Below are 15,893 nucleotides of genomic sequence, written 5' to 3'. Positions count from 1 at the left end.
CTGCCTAACCCCTTCCTCCCGCATATCCCCCCATCCCACACTCCTCCATATGCCTATCCAACAAGCTCTTGAACCTGTCCAATGTATCTGCCTCCACCACCACCCCAGGCAGTGCATTCCATGCACCAACCACTCTCTGGGTGAAAAACCTCCCCCTGACATCTCCCCTGAACCTCCCACCCATAACCTTAAAGCCATGCCCTCTCGTCTTGAGCGCTGGTGCCCTGGGAAGGAGGCGCTGACTTGTCTACTCTATCTATTCCTCTCAATATTTTATATACCTCTATCATGTCTCCTCTCATCCTCCTCCTTTCCAGTGAATAAAGCCCTAGCATCTTAAGCTTCTCCTCATATTCAATACTCTCTAAACCAGGTAGCATCCTGGTAAATCTCCTCTGCACCCTCTCCAATGCCTCCACATCCTTCCTATAATGAGGCGACCAGAACTGAACACACTACTCTAAGTGTGGCCTAACTAGTTTTGTAAAGGAAAAAAAGAGCAGGGAGGTCATGGACCATATCCAGATTATGGAAGAAGAGGTGTTGGCTGTCTTGATGCGAATTAAGGTGGACAAATCCCCAAGGCCTGATGAGGTGTCCCGGGAGACCTTGTGGGAGTCTAGTGCAGAAGTTGCAGGGGCCCTGACAGAGATAGTTAAAATGTCCTTAGCCATGGGTGAGGTGCTAGAGGACTGGAGGTTCGCTAATGTTGTTCCGTTGTTCAAGAACAGCTCCAAGAATAAGCCGGGAAATTATAGGCCGGTGAGCCTGATGTCAGTCATGGGTAAATTATTGGACAGGATATACAAGTATTTGGATAAACAGGGCCTGATTAGGGATAGTCAGCATGGCTTTGTGCATGATTAGACATGACCTATCAATCTTATAGAGTTCTTCAAGAAGGTTACCAAGAAGGTCTATGAGGTAAGGCAGTGGACGTTCTCTACATGGACTTTAGCAAGGCCTTTGACAAAGTCCCACATGGGAGGCTGGTCCAGAAGGTTAAGTCATTTGGCATTCACGATTAAGTAGTCAACTGGATTCAACATTGGCTTTGCAGGAGAAGCCAGAGGGTGGTAGTGGATGGTTATCTCTCTGACTGGAGGCCTGTGACTAGTGGTATGCCGCAGGGGTCAGTGCTGGGTCTGTTGTGGTTTATCATCTATATTAATGATTTAGATGATAATGTGGTAAACTGGATCAGCAAATTTGCAGATGACCCCAAAACTGGGGGCATAGTGGACAGTGAGGAAGGCCAACAAAGCTTGCAAAGTGATCTGAACCAGCTGGGAAAATGGGCTGAAAAATGGCAGATGGAACTTAATGCAGACAAGTGCAAGGTCGTGCACTTTGGGAGGACAAACCAGGTTAAGACTTGCACAGTGAATGATAGGGCACTGAGGTGTGTGGTAGAACACAGGGACATGGGAATATAGATCCACGATTCCCTGAAAGTGTCATCACAGGTACACAAGAAATAGGAGCAGGAGTTGGCCATCCGGCCCGTCAAGCCTGCTCCGCCATTCAATAAGGTCATGGCTGATCTGGCTGTGGACTCAGATACACCTGCCTGCCTATTCCCCATCATTTCCCCTAATATGCAAAAATCTGTGTCTTAAATATATTTAATGGGGTAGCCTCTACTGCTTCCCTGGGCAGAGAATTCCACAGATTCACTGCTCTCTGGGAAAAGCAGTTTCTCCTCATCTCCGTCCTAAATCTACTCCCCCGAATCTTGAGGCTATGTCCCCTAGTTCTCGTCTCACCTACAGGTGGAAACAACCTTTCTGCCTCTATTTTATTTATCCCTTTCATAATTTTATATGTTTCTATAAGATCCCTCTCATTTTTCTGAATTCCAGTGGGTACAGTCCCAGGCGACTCACTCCTCATAGGCTAACCCCCTCATCTCCAGAATCAACCTGGTGAACCTCCTCTGCACTGCCTCCAAAGCCAATATATCTTTCCTCAAGGAGACCAGAAATGCACGCAGTACTCCAGGTGCGGCCTTACCAGTACCCTGTACAGCTGCAGCATAACTTCCCTGCTCTTAAATTTAATCCCTCTAGCAATGAAGGCCAACATTCCATTTGCCTTCTTGATAACCTGTTGCACCTGCAAACCAACCTTTTGCGATTCATGCACAAGCGCTCCCAAGTCTCTCTGCACAACAGAATGTTGCAATCTTTCACTATTTATATAATAATCTGATCTTCTATTTTTCCTTCCAAAGTGGATGACCTCGCATTTACCAACATTGAACTCCATTTGCCAGACCCTTGCCCCACTCACTTAACCTATCTATATCTCTCCGCATCCTCTGCGCAATTTGCTTTTCCACTCAATTTGGAACATAGAACACTGCAGCACAGTACAGGCCCTTCAGCCCACAATGTTGTGCCAACATTTTATCCTGCTCTAAGATCTATCTAACCCTTCCCTCCCACATAGCCCCCTATTTTTCTATCATTCATGTGTCTATCTCAGAGTCTCTTAAATGTCCCTAATGTATCTGCCCCCACAACCTCTGCCAGCAGTGCATTCCACGCACCCACCACTCTGTGTAAAAAAAACTTACCCCTGACGTCCCCTTATATCTTCCTCCAATCACCTTAAAATTATGTCCCCTCGTGTTAGCCATTGTCACCCTGGGAAAAAAGTCTCTGACTGTCTCTGACACAGTGTCAACAGTAAACTTAGATATGCTACACCTTGGTCCCCTCTTCCAAATCGTGAATGTATATCATGATAGGGTCGTAAAAAGAGCTCCTGGTACATTGGCCCTCATAAATCAGGACATTGAGTGCAGGAGTTGGGATGTTATGTTGAAGTTGCACAAGACGTCGGTGAGGCCGAATTTGTGCGCAGTTCTGGCCACCTCGAACAGTACAGCACAGTAAGGGCCTTTCAGCCCACGATGTTGTGCCAAACTATATGGATACCTCCTCCATGATCAATCTAACCCTTCCCTCCTACACAGCCCATAACCCTCCATTTTTCTTACATCCACGTGCCTATCTAAGTGTTTTTAAATGTCTCTGTTGTATCAGCCTCTACCATCACCCCCGGCAGTGCGTTCCAGGCACCCACCACTCTGTGCAAAAAAAAACTACCTCTGACATCTCCCCTGAACATTCCTCTTCTGACCTTAATCAGATGTCCTCTGGTATTGGCTATTGCTGCCCTGGGGAAAAAGTGCTGGCTGTCCACTCTATCTATGCCCCTCATAATTTTATACACCTCTATCAAGTCATCTCTCATCCTGCGTCATTCCAAAGAGAAAAGCCCTAGCTCGCTCAACTTTTCCTCATAAGACATGCTCTCTAATCCAGGCAACATCCTGGTAAATCTCCTCTGCACCCTCTCTAAAGCTTCCACATCCTTCCTATCATGAGGTGACTAGAACTCAACACAATTCTCCAACTGTGGTCGAACCAGTTTTATAGAGCTGCAACATTACCTTGCAGCTCTTGAACTCAATCCCCCGACTAATGAAGGCCAACACACCACACGCCTTCTTAACAACCCCATCAACTTGCGCAGCAACTTTAAGGGATCTATTGACTTGGATCCCAAGATCATCTGTTCCCCCACGTTGCTCAGAATCCTGCCATTAACCTTGTACTCCACTCCATGTTCATTCTTCCAAAGTATCACTTCTCTAGCTTGAACTCCATCTGCCACTTCTCTAGATTGAACTCCATCTGCCACTTCTCTAGATTGAACTCCATCTGCCACTTCTCTGCCCAGCCCTGCACCCTGTCTATATTCTGTTGTAACATACGACAACCTTCTACACTATCCACAAACCCTCCAACTTTTGTGTTATCCACAAACTTACTAACCCACCCTTCCACATCCTCATCCAAGTCATTTATAAAATCACAAAGAGCAGGGGTCCCAGAACAGATCCCTGCGGAACACCACTGGTCACCGACCTCCAGGCAGAATACTCTCCATCTACTACCACCCTCTGCCTTCTGTGGGCAAACCAATTCTGAATCCACGCAGCCAAGTCTCCATGAATCCCATGCCTCATGACTTTCTGAATGCCTTAAAGTCCACATATACCACATCCACTGCTCTATCTTCATCAATTTGTTTTGTCACCTCGCGAAAAATTCATTTGGCTTGTGAGGCATGACCTGCCTCTCACAAAGCCATGTTGACTATCCATACAAGGCTATGCTTCTCCAAATGCTCATAAATCGTGTCCCTAAGAATCCTCTCCAGTAGTTTGCACACCACTGACGCAAGACTCACTGGTCCACAATTCCCAGGATTATCAATTCCGAGGGAAGAGATTGCTGGGGTGTTGATGATATTTGCATCCCTAACCACAGGAGTGGTACCAGAGGATTGGAGGATGGTAAATATTCTTCCCTTGTTCAAGAAAGGTAATAGGGATGTTTTTCCAAAAGCTCCAACACTACATCTTTCTTAACCTCAACATGCTCCAGCACATTAGCCTCTTCTATGCACATAAGCCTGTTCTACATTTACCTCACACTTATCCAAGTCCCTCTCCCTAGTGAACACTGAAGCAAAGTAATCCAGAGACTACTACCGTTGAGGTCCTGCTTTTTAGCTTCCTTCCTAACTCCCTATTTTCCCTCTTCTGGACCTCATCCCTTTTCCTATGTTGTTGGTACCAATGTGTGCCACAACTTCTGGCGGCTCACTTTCTCCCTTAAGAACGCTGTGCACTCAATCCAAGACATCTCTGTCCCTGACTCCTGGGAGGCAACATACCATCTGGGAGTCTCATTATTGTCCACAGAATCTCCTTTCTGTTCCTCTAACCAATGAATCCCCTATCACTACCGCACTCCTCTTCTCTCCCCCTTCCCTTCTGTGCCACAGTCAGACTCGGTGCAGACACCTGGCCTCTGTGGCTTTCCCCTGGTAGGTAGCACCCCCAACAGTGCCCAAAACTATATACTTACCTACCTACCTGCAGGAAAGGTATCAATAATCTTCAAAGAGTCCAGAGAAAATTTACACAGATGTTGCTGGGACTTGAGTTACAGGGATAGGCTGAATAGGTTAGGATTTTATTTTCTGGAGTGCAGGAGAATGTGGGGAGATCTTACAGAGATATACAGAATGAGGGGTATAGATAGGGTGAATGCATGCAGGCAGGCTTTCCCTCAGAGTTGGGTGAGACGAACTAGAGGACACAGGTTTCGGGTGAAAGGTGAAATATTTATGGGGAATCTGAGGGGGAACAACTTCACTCAGAGGGTGGTGCAAATGTGGAATGAGCTGCCAGCGGAAGTGGTGGATACGGGTTCAATTGTAACATTTAAGAGAATTTTGGATAGGTACATGGATGGGAGAGGTATGGAGGGATATGGTCCGGGTGCAGGTAGATGCAACTCAGCAGAAACCAGGCTGGTATGGAGTAGATGGGCTGAAGGGGCTGTTTCTGTGCTGTAGTGTTCTAGGACTACATATAAAGGGAAAAAGTTCCTTTCTGTTCACTATGTCATGGTCTCAGTTTTCGACATCTTAGGTAAATCTCCCGAAAGAAACCACCCAGCCTATCCCATTATTCTTCATAAAAAGAACCTCATTTGCTCTTGTACTATTACCACATTCCAGTAATGTGATGACCAGAGCTGTATACTGTTCTCCAGTGGTGGCTGAATTATTCAAAGCCTTGGCAAGAGCTTAGTAATATCTTCCCAAACCACATGTCAGGGAACAATAGATATGCCCTCTGTTCCTCCACTTCATGGTATTAAACCACCTGGCGTTTATTCCCATTTTTCTCCTGCCCAATTGCATTATCTCACACTTTTCCTGAATTCATTTCATTTGCCACATCTTCTGCCTATCTAATCTAGCATCTTCCTACAGCTTACAACTTTCTTCACTGCCAGTCTTGGCTCAGTTAGTGCAGTCTAGCCAACTGTTTCTACAATTCAGAGTCATACAGCACAAAACAGGCCCTTCGGACCAACTCGTCCACGCCGACTGTGTTGCCCAGCGAGCTGGTCCCATCTGCCTGCATTTGGCCCATAGCCCTCTAAACCTCTCCTATCCATGGACTTAACTAGATGGCTTTTAATTGTTGCTAATGTGCCCGCCTCAACCATTATTTCTGGCAGCTCATTCCAAATACACACCACCCTTTGTGTGATGCTGCCACCCCTATGTCCCATTTAAATCTCTCTCCTCTGATCTTAAATCTATCCCCTCGTTTTAGCAGGGGATTGAGGAGTGACCTGATAAAGGTGTATAAAACCATGAGGGTCACTCCTCAATCCCGTGTTCCAGGGAATGAAGTCCTTGTCTACACCTTTCTTTGTAACCCACCCCCACCCGAAATCCATTACCAGAGGGCATGCATTTAAAGTGAGAGGGGGTAGGTTCAGAACCGACATGAGGGGTACGTTTTTTCCTGAGAGAGTGGCGGATGCCTGGAATGTGTTACCTGATAGGGTGGTGGGGGCTTTTAAGAGGGGCTTGGATGAGCACGAATGAGGGAAATGGGCATTCTGTAGATAGCAGGGAATAGATATGTTGGTATAACATTGTGGGTCAAAGGGCCTGTTCTGCACTGTACTGTTCTATGTTCTATGTCCAGACAACATTCTGGTAAATCTTTCCTGCACTCTTTCTAGTGTAATAACATCCTTCTATAATGGGGTGACCAAAACTGTACACAATACTCCAAGTGCAGCCTCACCAATGTCTTATATAACTTCAACATAACTTCCCCACTCCTATACTCGATGCCCTGACTGATGCAGGCCAGTGTGCCAAATGCCTTCTTCACCATCCTGTCTACCTGTGACACTGCTTTCAGTGAACTATGCACTTGCACTCTTGGGTCCCTCTGTTCCACTGCACTCCTGGGTCCCTCTGTTCCATAACACTCCCCAGTGCCCTATCATTCACTGTACAAGTTCTACCCTGGTGTGATCTCTCAAAATCAGCAATACCTCACATTTAGCTGGATTGAAAACCATTTGCTCATCCTCAGCCCACATACCAGCTGATCAAGATTCCCCTGTAATTTTTCAAAACCTTCTGCCTTATCTACACCATCACATATTTTAGTATCATTCGCAAACATGCTCACCATACCTTGTACATTCACATCCAAATCGTTTAAATAAATTACAAACAACAAAGGTCCCAGCACCAACCCCTGTGGCACACCACTAGACACAGGCCTCCAGTCTGAGAAACAACCCTTGACCATCACTCTCTGCTTCCTACGAGTCAATTATGAATCCAATCCACTATCTCCTTCTGGATCCCATGCGATCTAATCTTCCAGACCAGCCTGCTATGAAGGACCTTGTCAAAGGCCTTGCTGAAGTCCATATGGACAACATCCACTGTCCTACGCTCATCTACCCTCTTGGTTACCTCCTTGAAGAACATCTCTTGGAGTTCTCGATGTCAGACAGAACTTCCCATACAAAGCCATGCTGCCTGTCCCGAATCAGACCCCATCTCTCCAAATGTTGGTAGCTCCTGTCCCGCAGAATCCCCTCCAGTAACTTACCCACCACCCAATGTCAGAATCACTGGCCTGTAGTTTCCTGGCTTGTTTTTGCTACCCTTTTTAAACAATGGTACCACATTAGCCACTCTTCAGTCCTCCGGAACCTCACCTGTTGCCAAAGATGAAGCAAAATCTCTTCAAGGGCCTCTGCAATTTCTTCGCCAGCTTCCTACAAGGTCCGACAATGCACCAGGTCAGGCCCTGGGGATTGATCCACCTTAATGCACTTTAAGGCCTCCATACCTCCTCCCTTTTAATTTGTTGTGGTCCAAGACAACACCACTCAGTCGTAGTGGAGCAAGTAAGTATGATAGTGGCGTTCAGGAAGCTCCTCCCTGCTAACTTTTATAAGGTCCAAGACAATACCGCTCATTTCCCCCATTTCCTTAGCTTCCTTCGTTTTCTCCACAGTAAAAACAGAAGAGAAATTTTCATTAAAAATCTCTCTCATTTCTTTTGGTTCTACACAGATGGCCATGCTAATCTTTAAGGGGACCTACTCTCTCCCTAGCAACCCTTTTACTCTTAATATACCCAAATAATCTCTTGGAATTTTACCACACTTTGCCTGTCAGATCCTTCTCATATCCTCTTTGTGCCCTCCTGACTTCTCTCTTGTGCACACCTACACTTCTTGTAGTCATCAAGAGATTCACTTGTCCCCAATTGCTTATGCGCAGTGTATGCACCCCCCTTTTTCTTAACTAGATAAATATCTCGTCAACCTGGGTTCCCGAAACCTGTCAGCCTTGCCCTTCACTAACAGGGACACGCAGGCCCTGAACTCTTGACATCACTCTTTTAAAGGCCTCCCACTTGGCAGATGCTCCTTTCCCTGAAAACAATCTCGCCCAATCAACCGCTGCAAGATCCTGCCTAATGGCTCTGAAATTTTTGCTGCCCCAGTTCAGGACCATAACCTGTAAACCGGTCTATCCTTCTCTGTAACTGTAACGTGATGTCCCAACTCTTGCACTCAATGCCTTGGCCGATGAAGGCAAGCATGTCATACATCTTCCTCAACACCCTGTCTACCTGCATCGTCGCTTTCAGTGAACTGTGCATTTGTATCCCTAGGTCTCTGTTCAATAACAGTCCCCAGAGCCCTGCCAGTCACAGTGCACATCATAGAACAGTACAGCAGTGAACAGGCCCTTTGGCCCACAATGTTGCGCTGACATAGCTATTCCCTCCTACCTACAGAATGCCCATATCCCTCTACTTTCCTTTCATTCACGTGCCCATCCAAGCTCCTCTTAAAAGCCCCCAATGAATTTCCCTCCACCACCCTATCAGGCAACACATTCCAGGCATCCACCACTCTCTCAGTATAAAAAGTACCCCTCACGTCTGTTCTGAACCTACCCCCTCTCACCTTAAATGCATGCCCTCTGGTACTGGATCGCTCAATGATGGGAAAAGGATATTGCTTGTCCTGGTTTAACTTCCCAAAAAGCACTTGTCTAAGTAAAATTCCATTCATTTTCCCTCTTTCCCAGTTGATCAATATCCCGTTGAAACTGTAGACAACCTTTTTCACTGTCCACTATACCACCAACTTCTTAAACATGGCCCCTACATTTGTCCAACTCATTGACAAATATGATAAAACCTCAAGGAACTAATTTGGCGGAGGGATGGGAACTGGAGTGATAGGGCTGAGGAAGGGGAAAACAGTAATAAATCAAAGATAGCGCACAGTAAAGATGACAGGAAGGACAGGCAGGTAATGGGGCAAATTTGCAACCAGTGGGATGAGTTGCAGTGCAATCAAAGCAAAATGTACCAAATACTGGACTTAAAGTATTATACTTAAATGCACACAGCATAAGAAATAAGGTGGATGATCTTGAAATACAGCTACAGACTGGCAGGTATGACGTGGCCATCACTGAGACATGGCTAAAGGATGGATGTCTTTGGGAGCCAAATATCCAAGGATACATGGAGTATCGGAAGGATAGGCAGGTTGACAGAGGGGGTGGCGTGGCTTTGCTGGTAAGAAATAATATTAAATCATTGGAAAGAGGTGACTTAGGATCAGAAGGTGTAGAATCTTTATGGGTTGAGTTAAGAAATCGCAAGGGTAAAAGGACCCTGATGGCAGTTATACACAGGCCTCCAAACAGCTGCCGTGATGTGGATTACAGATTACAACAAGAAATAGAAAAGGCTTGTCAGAAGGGCAATGTTATGATAATCGTGGGGGATTTTAACATGCGAGTGGATTGGGAAAATCAGGTTAGTACTGGATCTCAGTAGAGAGAATTTGTAGAATGTCTATGAGATGGCTTTTTAGAACAGCTTCTGTTGAGCCCACTAGGGGGTCAGCTGTACTGGATTGGGTATTGTGTAATGAACCGGAGGTGATTAGAGAGCTTAAGGTGAAGGAACCCTTAGAAGGCAGTGATCACAACATGATTGAATTCACTTTGAAATTTGAGAAGCCGAAATATGATGTGTCATTATTTCAGTGGAGTAAAGGAAATTACAGCAGCATGAGAGGAAATGGCCAAAGTTGACTGGAAAGGGACACCGGCGGGAAGGACGGCAGAGCAGAAGTGGCAGGAGTTTCTGCGAGAAGTGAGGAAAGTGCAAGACAGATCTATTCCAAAAAAGAAGAAATTTTCGAATGGAAAAAGGATACAGCCGTGGCTGACAAGAGAAGTCAAAGCCAAAGTAAAAGCAAAGGAGAGGGCATACAAGGAAGCAAAAATTAGTGGGAAGATAGAGGATTGGGAAACTTAAAAAGTTACAAAAGGCAACTAAGAAGGTCATTAGGAAGTAAAAGATGAACTATGAAAAGAAGCGAGCAAATAATATCAAAGAGGGTACTAAAAGCTTCTTCAAGTATATAAGAGAGTAAAGACAGGCAAGAGTAGATATAGGACCGATAGAAAACGACGCTGGAGAAATTGTAATGGGAGACAAGGAGATGACAAAGGAACTAAATGAGTATTTTGCATCAGTCTTCACAGAGGAAGACATCAGCAGTATACCAGACACTCAAGGGTATCAGGGAAGAGAAGTGTGTGCAGTCACAATTACAACAGGAAGCTGAATGGTCTAAGGGTGGATAAATCTCCCGGACCAGATGGAAGGCACCCTCGTGTTCTGAAGGAAGTAGCTGTAGAGATTGTGGAGGCTTTAGTAATGATCTTTCAAGAATCGATCGATTCTGGCATGGTTCTGGAGGACTGGAAAATTGCAAATGTCACTCCTCTACTTAAGGGTGCAAGGCAGCAAAAAGGAAGTTATAGACCTACTTGCCTGACATCAGTGATTGGGAAGTTGTTGGAGTCTATTGTCAAGGATGAGGTTATGGAGTACCTGGAGGCACATGACAAGATAGGCTGAACTCAGCATGGTTTCCTTAAAGGAAAATCCTGCCTGACAAACCTATTGCAATCCGGGTTGAGTCAGTGGTGAAGAAGGCAAATGCAATGTTGGCATTCATTTCTGGAGGAATAGAATACAAGAGCAGGGATGTGATGTTCAGGCTCTATAATGCATTGGTAAGACCTCAATTGGAGTACTGTGCGCAGTTTTGGGCTCCTTATTTAAGAAAGGATGTGCTGACGTTGGAGAGAGTTCAGAGAAGATTCACCAGAATAATCCCAGGAATGAGAGGGTTAACATAGAACACTACAGCACAGTACAGGTCCTTCGGCCCACAATGCTGTGCCGATATTTTATCCTGCTCTAAGATCTGTCTAACCCTTCCCTCCCACATAGCCCCCTATTTTTCTATCATTCATGTGCCTATCTAAGAGTCTCTTAAATGTCCCTAATGTATCTGCCCCTACAACGTCTGCCGGCAGTGCACTTCACGCACCCACCACTCTCAGTGTAAAACACTTACCTCTGACATTCCCCTTTAAACCTTCCTCCAATCACCTTAAAATTATGTCCCCTTATGTTAGCCATTGTCGCCCCGGGAAACAATGAGGAATGTTTGACAGCTCTTGGGCTGTGCTCCTTGGAGTTCAGAAGAATGAGGGGGTACCTCAGAAACATTTCAAATGTTAGAAGGCCTGGACAGAGTAGATGCGGCGAAGTTGTTTCCCATGGTAGGGGAGTCTAGTACAAGAGGGCACGACTTCAGGATTGAAGGGCGCCCATTCAGAACAGAGATGCAGAGAAGTTTCTTTAGCCAGGGAGTGGTGAATCTGTGGAATTTGTTGTCATGGACAGCTGTGGAGGCAAAGTCATTGGGTGTTTTTAAGGCAGAGATTGATAGGTATTTGAGTAGCCAGGGCTTCAAAGGTTATGGTGAGAAGGCAGGGGAGTGGGGCTAAATGGGAGAATGGATCAGCTCATGACAGAATAATGGAGCAGACTCGATGGACCAAATGGCCAACTTTTGCCCCTTTGTCTTACGGTCTCATGGAACAAACCCCAGTGCACACAGCCTTCCAGTCACAACTCTCGGCAGAGATTAAATCTGGCAAGTGGGGGGAGACGACAGTGGCAGATGAGAAAGTTGAGGCAATTATACAAATTAAAGCGAGGAAATGTAATAGACAGGATAGGCAGGGAGCGAGGAAGGTCTGATAGACTGGACTGCATTTATTTTTATTACAACAAGCCTGACAGGTAAGGCAGATGTGCTCAGGGCAGGGATATATAGCTGGGATTGTGACTGCTGTTACAGAAACATGGTTGAGGGAGAGGCAGGACTGGCTCCAGGTACAGATACTACAGGCGTGTGGAGGTAAGGAGGGTGGAGGGGGGAATAAGAGGCTGCTGATCATTTTGATTGGATTGTACTATTGCACCCCCCCCCCCCCAGGTAGTCAGGTAGTCAGCAGGAAATAGAGGAGCAAATATGCAAGGAGATTGCAGATAACTGTAAGAATAATAAGGATGTAATACTTGGTGATTTCAACTAGGGTGTAGAACAGAGAGACTTCACAGTTCAAGTACATACTTCCCTGAAAGCAGCAACACAGGCAGACAAGGTGATGAAGGCGGCATTTGACACGTTTGCATTCTTGGACGGAGCACTGAGCACAAGAGTTAGGAAGTCATGTTACAGCTGCACAAGATGTTGGTGAGATGTTGCTGGAATATTGTGCTCAGTTCTGGTCACCACACTATGGGACAGATGTGACTAAACTAGACAGGGTGCAGAAAAAAATTCACAGGGATGTTACTGGGACTGGAGGGTTTGAATAATGAGAGAGTGAATAGGCTGGGACTGTTTTCCCTGGAATGAAGGAGGCTGAAGGGTGACCTTGTACAGGTTTATAAAATCATGAGGGACATAGCTAGGGTCACAATCTTTTTCCTAGGGTAGGGGAGTCTAAAACTAGAGAGCCTAGGTTGAAGGAGAGAGGGGAAAGATTTAAAGGGGATCTGATGGACAAGTTTATTCCCCTGCACAGAGGCTGGTGGGTATCTGACATGAGCTGCCAGAGGAAGCTGCAGGGGCAGGTAGTTACAAAAGACACTTAGACAGGTACATGGACAGGAAGGGTTTAGAGGGATGTGGGCCAAATGCAGACAAGTGGGACTAGCTCAGGAAGACACCACGGTTGGCAATGGATGAGTTGAGCTGAAGGGCCCATTTCCGTACCCTATGACCCTCCTCCGGAGAGGGAGAAAAAACAAGGAATTACAAACCAGCAAGCCTACAATCAGTGCCGGGGAATTGCTAGAATCTATTATAAAAGATGTACTAACAGAAGACTCAAAACAGCAGGACAAATCTCCCCCAGAGGCCAATAACAGAGACAGATTTAAATCAATAGGTGGAAAGTTTAAGGAGAGATAAGAAACATTTTTACCATCCAAAGAGTGATGCGGCTTCAGAACTTATGACAGGAAACAGAAACTCTTGCCAACTCGCAGGCTGAACTGAGGGGCAGCAAAGTGCCACTGTCCTGCTCATCTCAGATTAGCTTTCTGCACTCCCTGCTCAATCCTAGGAACAAGGTCAAAGACTGAAGCACCTTACAGAATCCCAGGAGTCTCTTTTGCTGTTTAATCGCCGTCTATTTTACAGATACAAATGGTTAACATGAAAGTATCATTTACCCTCAGTTCCTTCAGTGATCCGTCCACATGATCTTTGCTGTTCTTGTGTGAGATGCAACTGTTATACTTCTCTTTCATTAATTGTAGCCAGTTTTGGAATTTCTCCAAATTGTCCAGGTAAAGCTGATGCTCTTGTACAATTTCTTCCAAAACGGTAACCTTTTGCTGAAATATGAAAACTTGATGTGAAATCTCACAGAATTAATTACACTCAACATCAATCAAATTATTTGTACAAGTCGCCTCTCAATTTTCAGCCCAGTGGATCACTTAGAGTCAGAGTAATATAGTACGGAAACAGGCCTTTCAGCCCAACTAGTCCATGCCAACCACAGCAACCTCCCTGATAATCCCAGTTGCCTGTGTTCAGTTTATAACCAAGTCCCTCCCCTCCATGTACCTATCCAGATGCCTCTTAATGTTGCAATCATACCTGCCTCGACCACTTCCTCTTGCAGCTCCTTTCAGGGACTCATCACTCTCAGTGCAACGAAGTTACCTCTTGGGTCTCTTAAATCCCTTGCCTCTTATCTTATATCTGTGCCCTCTAGTTATGGACTCCCCAACCCTGGGGAAAAGACTATGATCGTCCACCTTATCCATACCCCTCATGATTTTGTAAAGTTCTATGAGGTCATCCCTCATTCTCCTACACTCCAAGAAATAAAGATCCAGCATGGCCAACCTCTCCCTAAAACTCAGGCCCTCTAGTCCAGGCAACATCCTCATAAATCTCTTCTCCACCCTCTCCAGCTTGACAATATCTTTCCTATAACAAGGTGACTTCCCCTCATTCCTCAGAGAGTAGGAAGCAGTTTCTTCTTTCAAAGGCGGTGTTGCACCTCCCTCTCAAACTGGTTGCTTTGAAACACACAGGTTAGACAGACTTTCAACAGATTCTTCCATGCTGACCCGTACCACTCACACTAAATCTTAATTTTGACTTTTTTCCTTTTATTGACTTTTTATTTTGCAATAATTAAACATGCTATACACCAGTCATTGTTTTGAAGATAATGATCGGCCTTTTTACCTTCCAATCAGAGGGATTATAAACCTTCAAATAGAGAGAGAAAAATCGACATTTTAAGAGTCTTCAGTTCAGTGATCCAACTCAGCACAGCATCGAGCCACAGGATTACTCTGCACATATGGCCATGTTACTGTTTCTGCTTCTACACCTGCTCTTTTATAATTTCTAATGGAGCTAACTCACGTTCAAGTGTAATTTAACACCACTCTGCCATAACGATTACCTGAGCTCACACAATAAACTGGTGACTGAATTAATCTCAATATAACAGTTCAATCCCAGGCATTCTGTGAAGTTGCTGCAGAGACATCATAAGAATAGATTAGTCAGCATCAAAAACAAGAGGGCACAGGTTTAGACCACAAGATATAGGAGCAGAATTAGGCCATTCAGTCCATCGAGTCTGCTCCACATTCAGTCATGGCTGATTCCCCCCCACCCCCCCAACACCATTCTCTTGCCTTCTCCCTGTAACCCTTAACCCCTTACCAATCAAGAATTTATCAATCACTGCCTTAAATACACCAAATGACTTGGCCTCCACAGCCCTGCAGCAATGATTTCCACAGATTTACCACCCTCTGGCTGAAGAAATTCCTTCTCAACTCAGTTTTAAAGGGATGTCCCTTTATTCTGAGACTGTGCCCTTGGATCCTGGACTCTCCACTGATGGAAACATCCTCTCCACGTCCACCTTGCCTCTAACACAATGGGTCTTTACCTTGTTTAGCAGCCTCATGTGCAGCACCTTGTCAAATCCAAATAAGTAATATCTACTAACTTTAAGGTAAGAGGAAGGAGTTTTAAAGGGGATCTGAGAGGCAAGTTTTTTTCCCCCAGTGGTTGATATCTGGGGCATGCTGCCAGAGGAGATAGTGGTATTGGATACAATCACTATATTTAAGCAGCATTTAGTCAGACACAAATAGGCAAGGCACAGAAGGAGCAAAATACAAACTTCTGATGAACTCGCAGGTCAGGCAGCATCTGTGGAGACAAAGGAATGGCCAACACTTCGGGTTTCATCAGGATACATAGAAGGACATGGACCCAATATTAGCAAATGTTATTAGTGTAGATGGGCAAAAAGGTCAGTATGGACAGTTGGGGTGCAAGTCCATAGCTCCCTGAAACTGTGTAATGAATTGACCTGTATGATCAGTTTGTAAGACAAGCTTTTCACTGTACCTCGGTACAACTGACAATAATAAACCAATACCAATAGGCAACACAAGTAGATAGGGTGATAAAGGTGTATGGCATGCTTGCCTTCATCGGTCAGGGCGCTGAGTATGGAAG

The 15,893-nt window shown here is 45.4% G+C and overlaps 2 protein-coding genes across 2 annotated transcripts in view; one reads left to right on the top strand and one right to left on the bottom strand.

The window, feature by feature from the left end:
* The window catches only part of syne3 (spectrin repeat containing, nuclear envelope family member 3), a 98,900-nt gene extending 84,250 nt beyond the window's left edge, over positions 1-14,650 (bottom strand). The window contains exons 1-2 of the mRNA XM_052030893.1: positions 14,595-14,650; positions 13,562-13,726 (exon numbers count right to left, since the gene is read on the bottom strand). Coding sequence (XP_051886853.1) covers positions 13,562-13,639 — 78 coding nt within the window. The 5' untranslated portion in view covers positions 13,640-13,726; positions 14,595-14,650. The remainder of the gene's footprint in view (positions 1-13,561; positions 13,727-14,594) is intronic.
* A 1,022-nt stretch (positions 14,651-15,672) lies between these two features.
* The window catches only part of pomt2 (protein-O-mannosyltransferase 2), a 185,204-nt gene continuing 184,983 nt past the window's right edge, over positions 15,673-15,893 (top strand). The window contains exon 1 of the mRNA XM_052021379.1: positions 15,673-15,684. Coding sequence (XP_051877339.1) covers positions 15,673-15,684 — 12 coding nt within the window. The remainder of the gene's footprint in view (positions 15,685-15,893) is intronic.

The sequence above is a fragment of the Pristis pectinata genome, chromosome 1 (assembly GCF_009764475.1).
Source record: "Pristis pectinata isolate sPriPec2 chromosome 1, sPriPec2.1.pri, whole genome shotgun sequence".
Taxonomy (NCBI): Eukaryota; Metazoa; Chordata; class Chondrichthyes; order Rhinopristiformes; family Pristidae; genus Pristis; species Pristis pectinata.
This window is presented reverse-complemented; position numbering and strand designations above follow the sequence as displayed.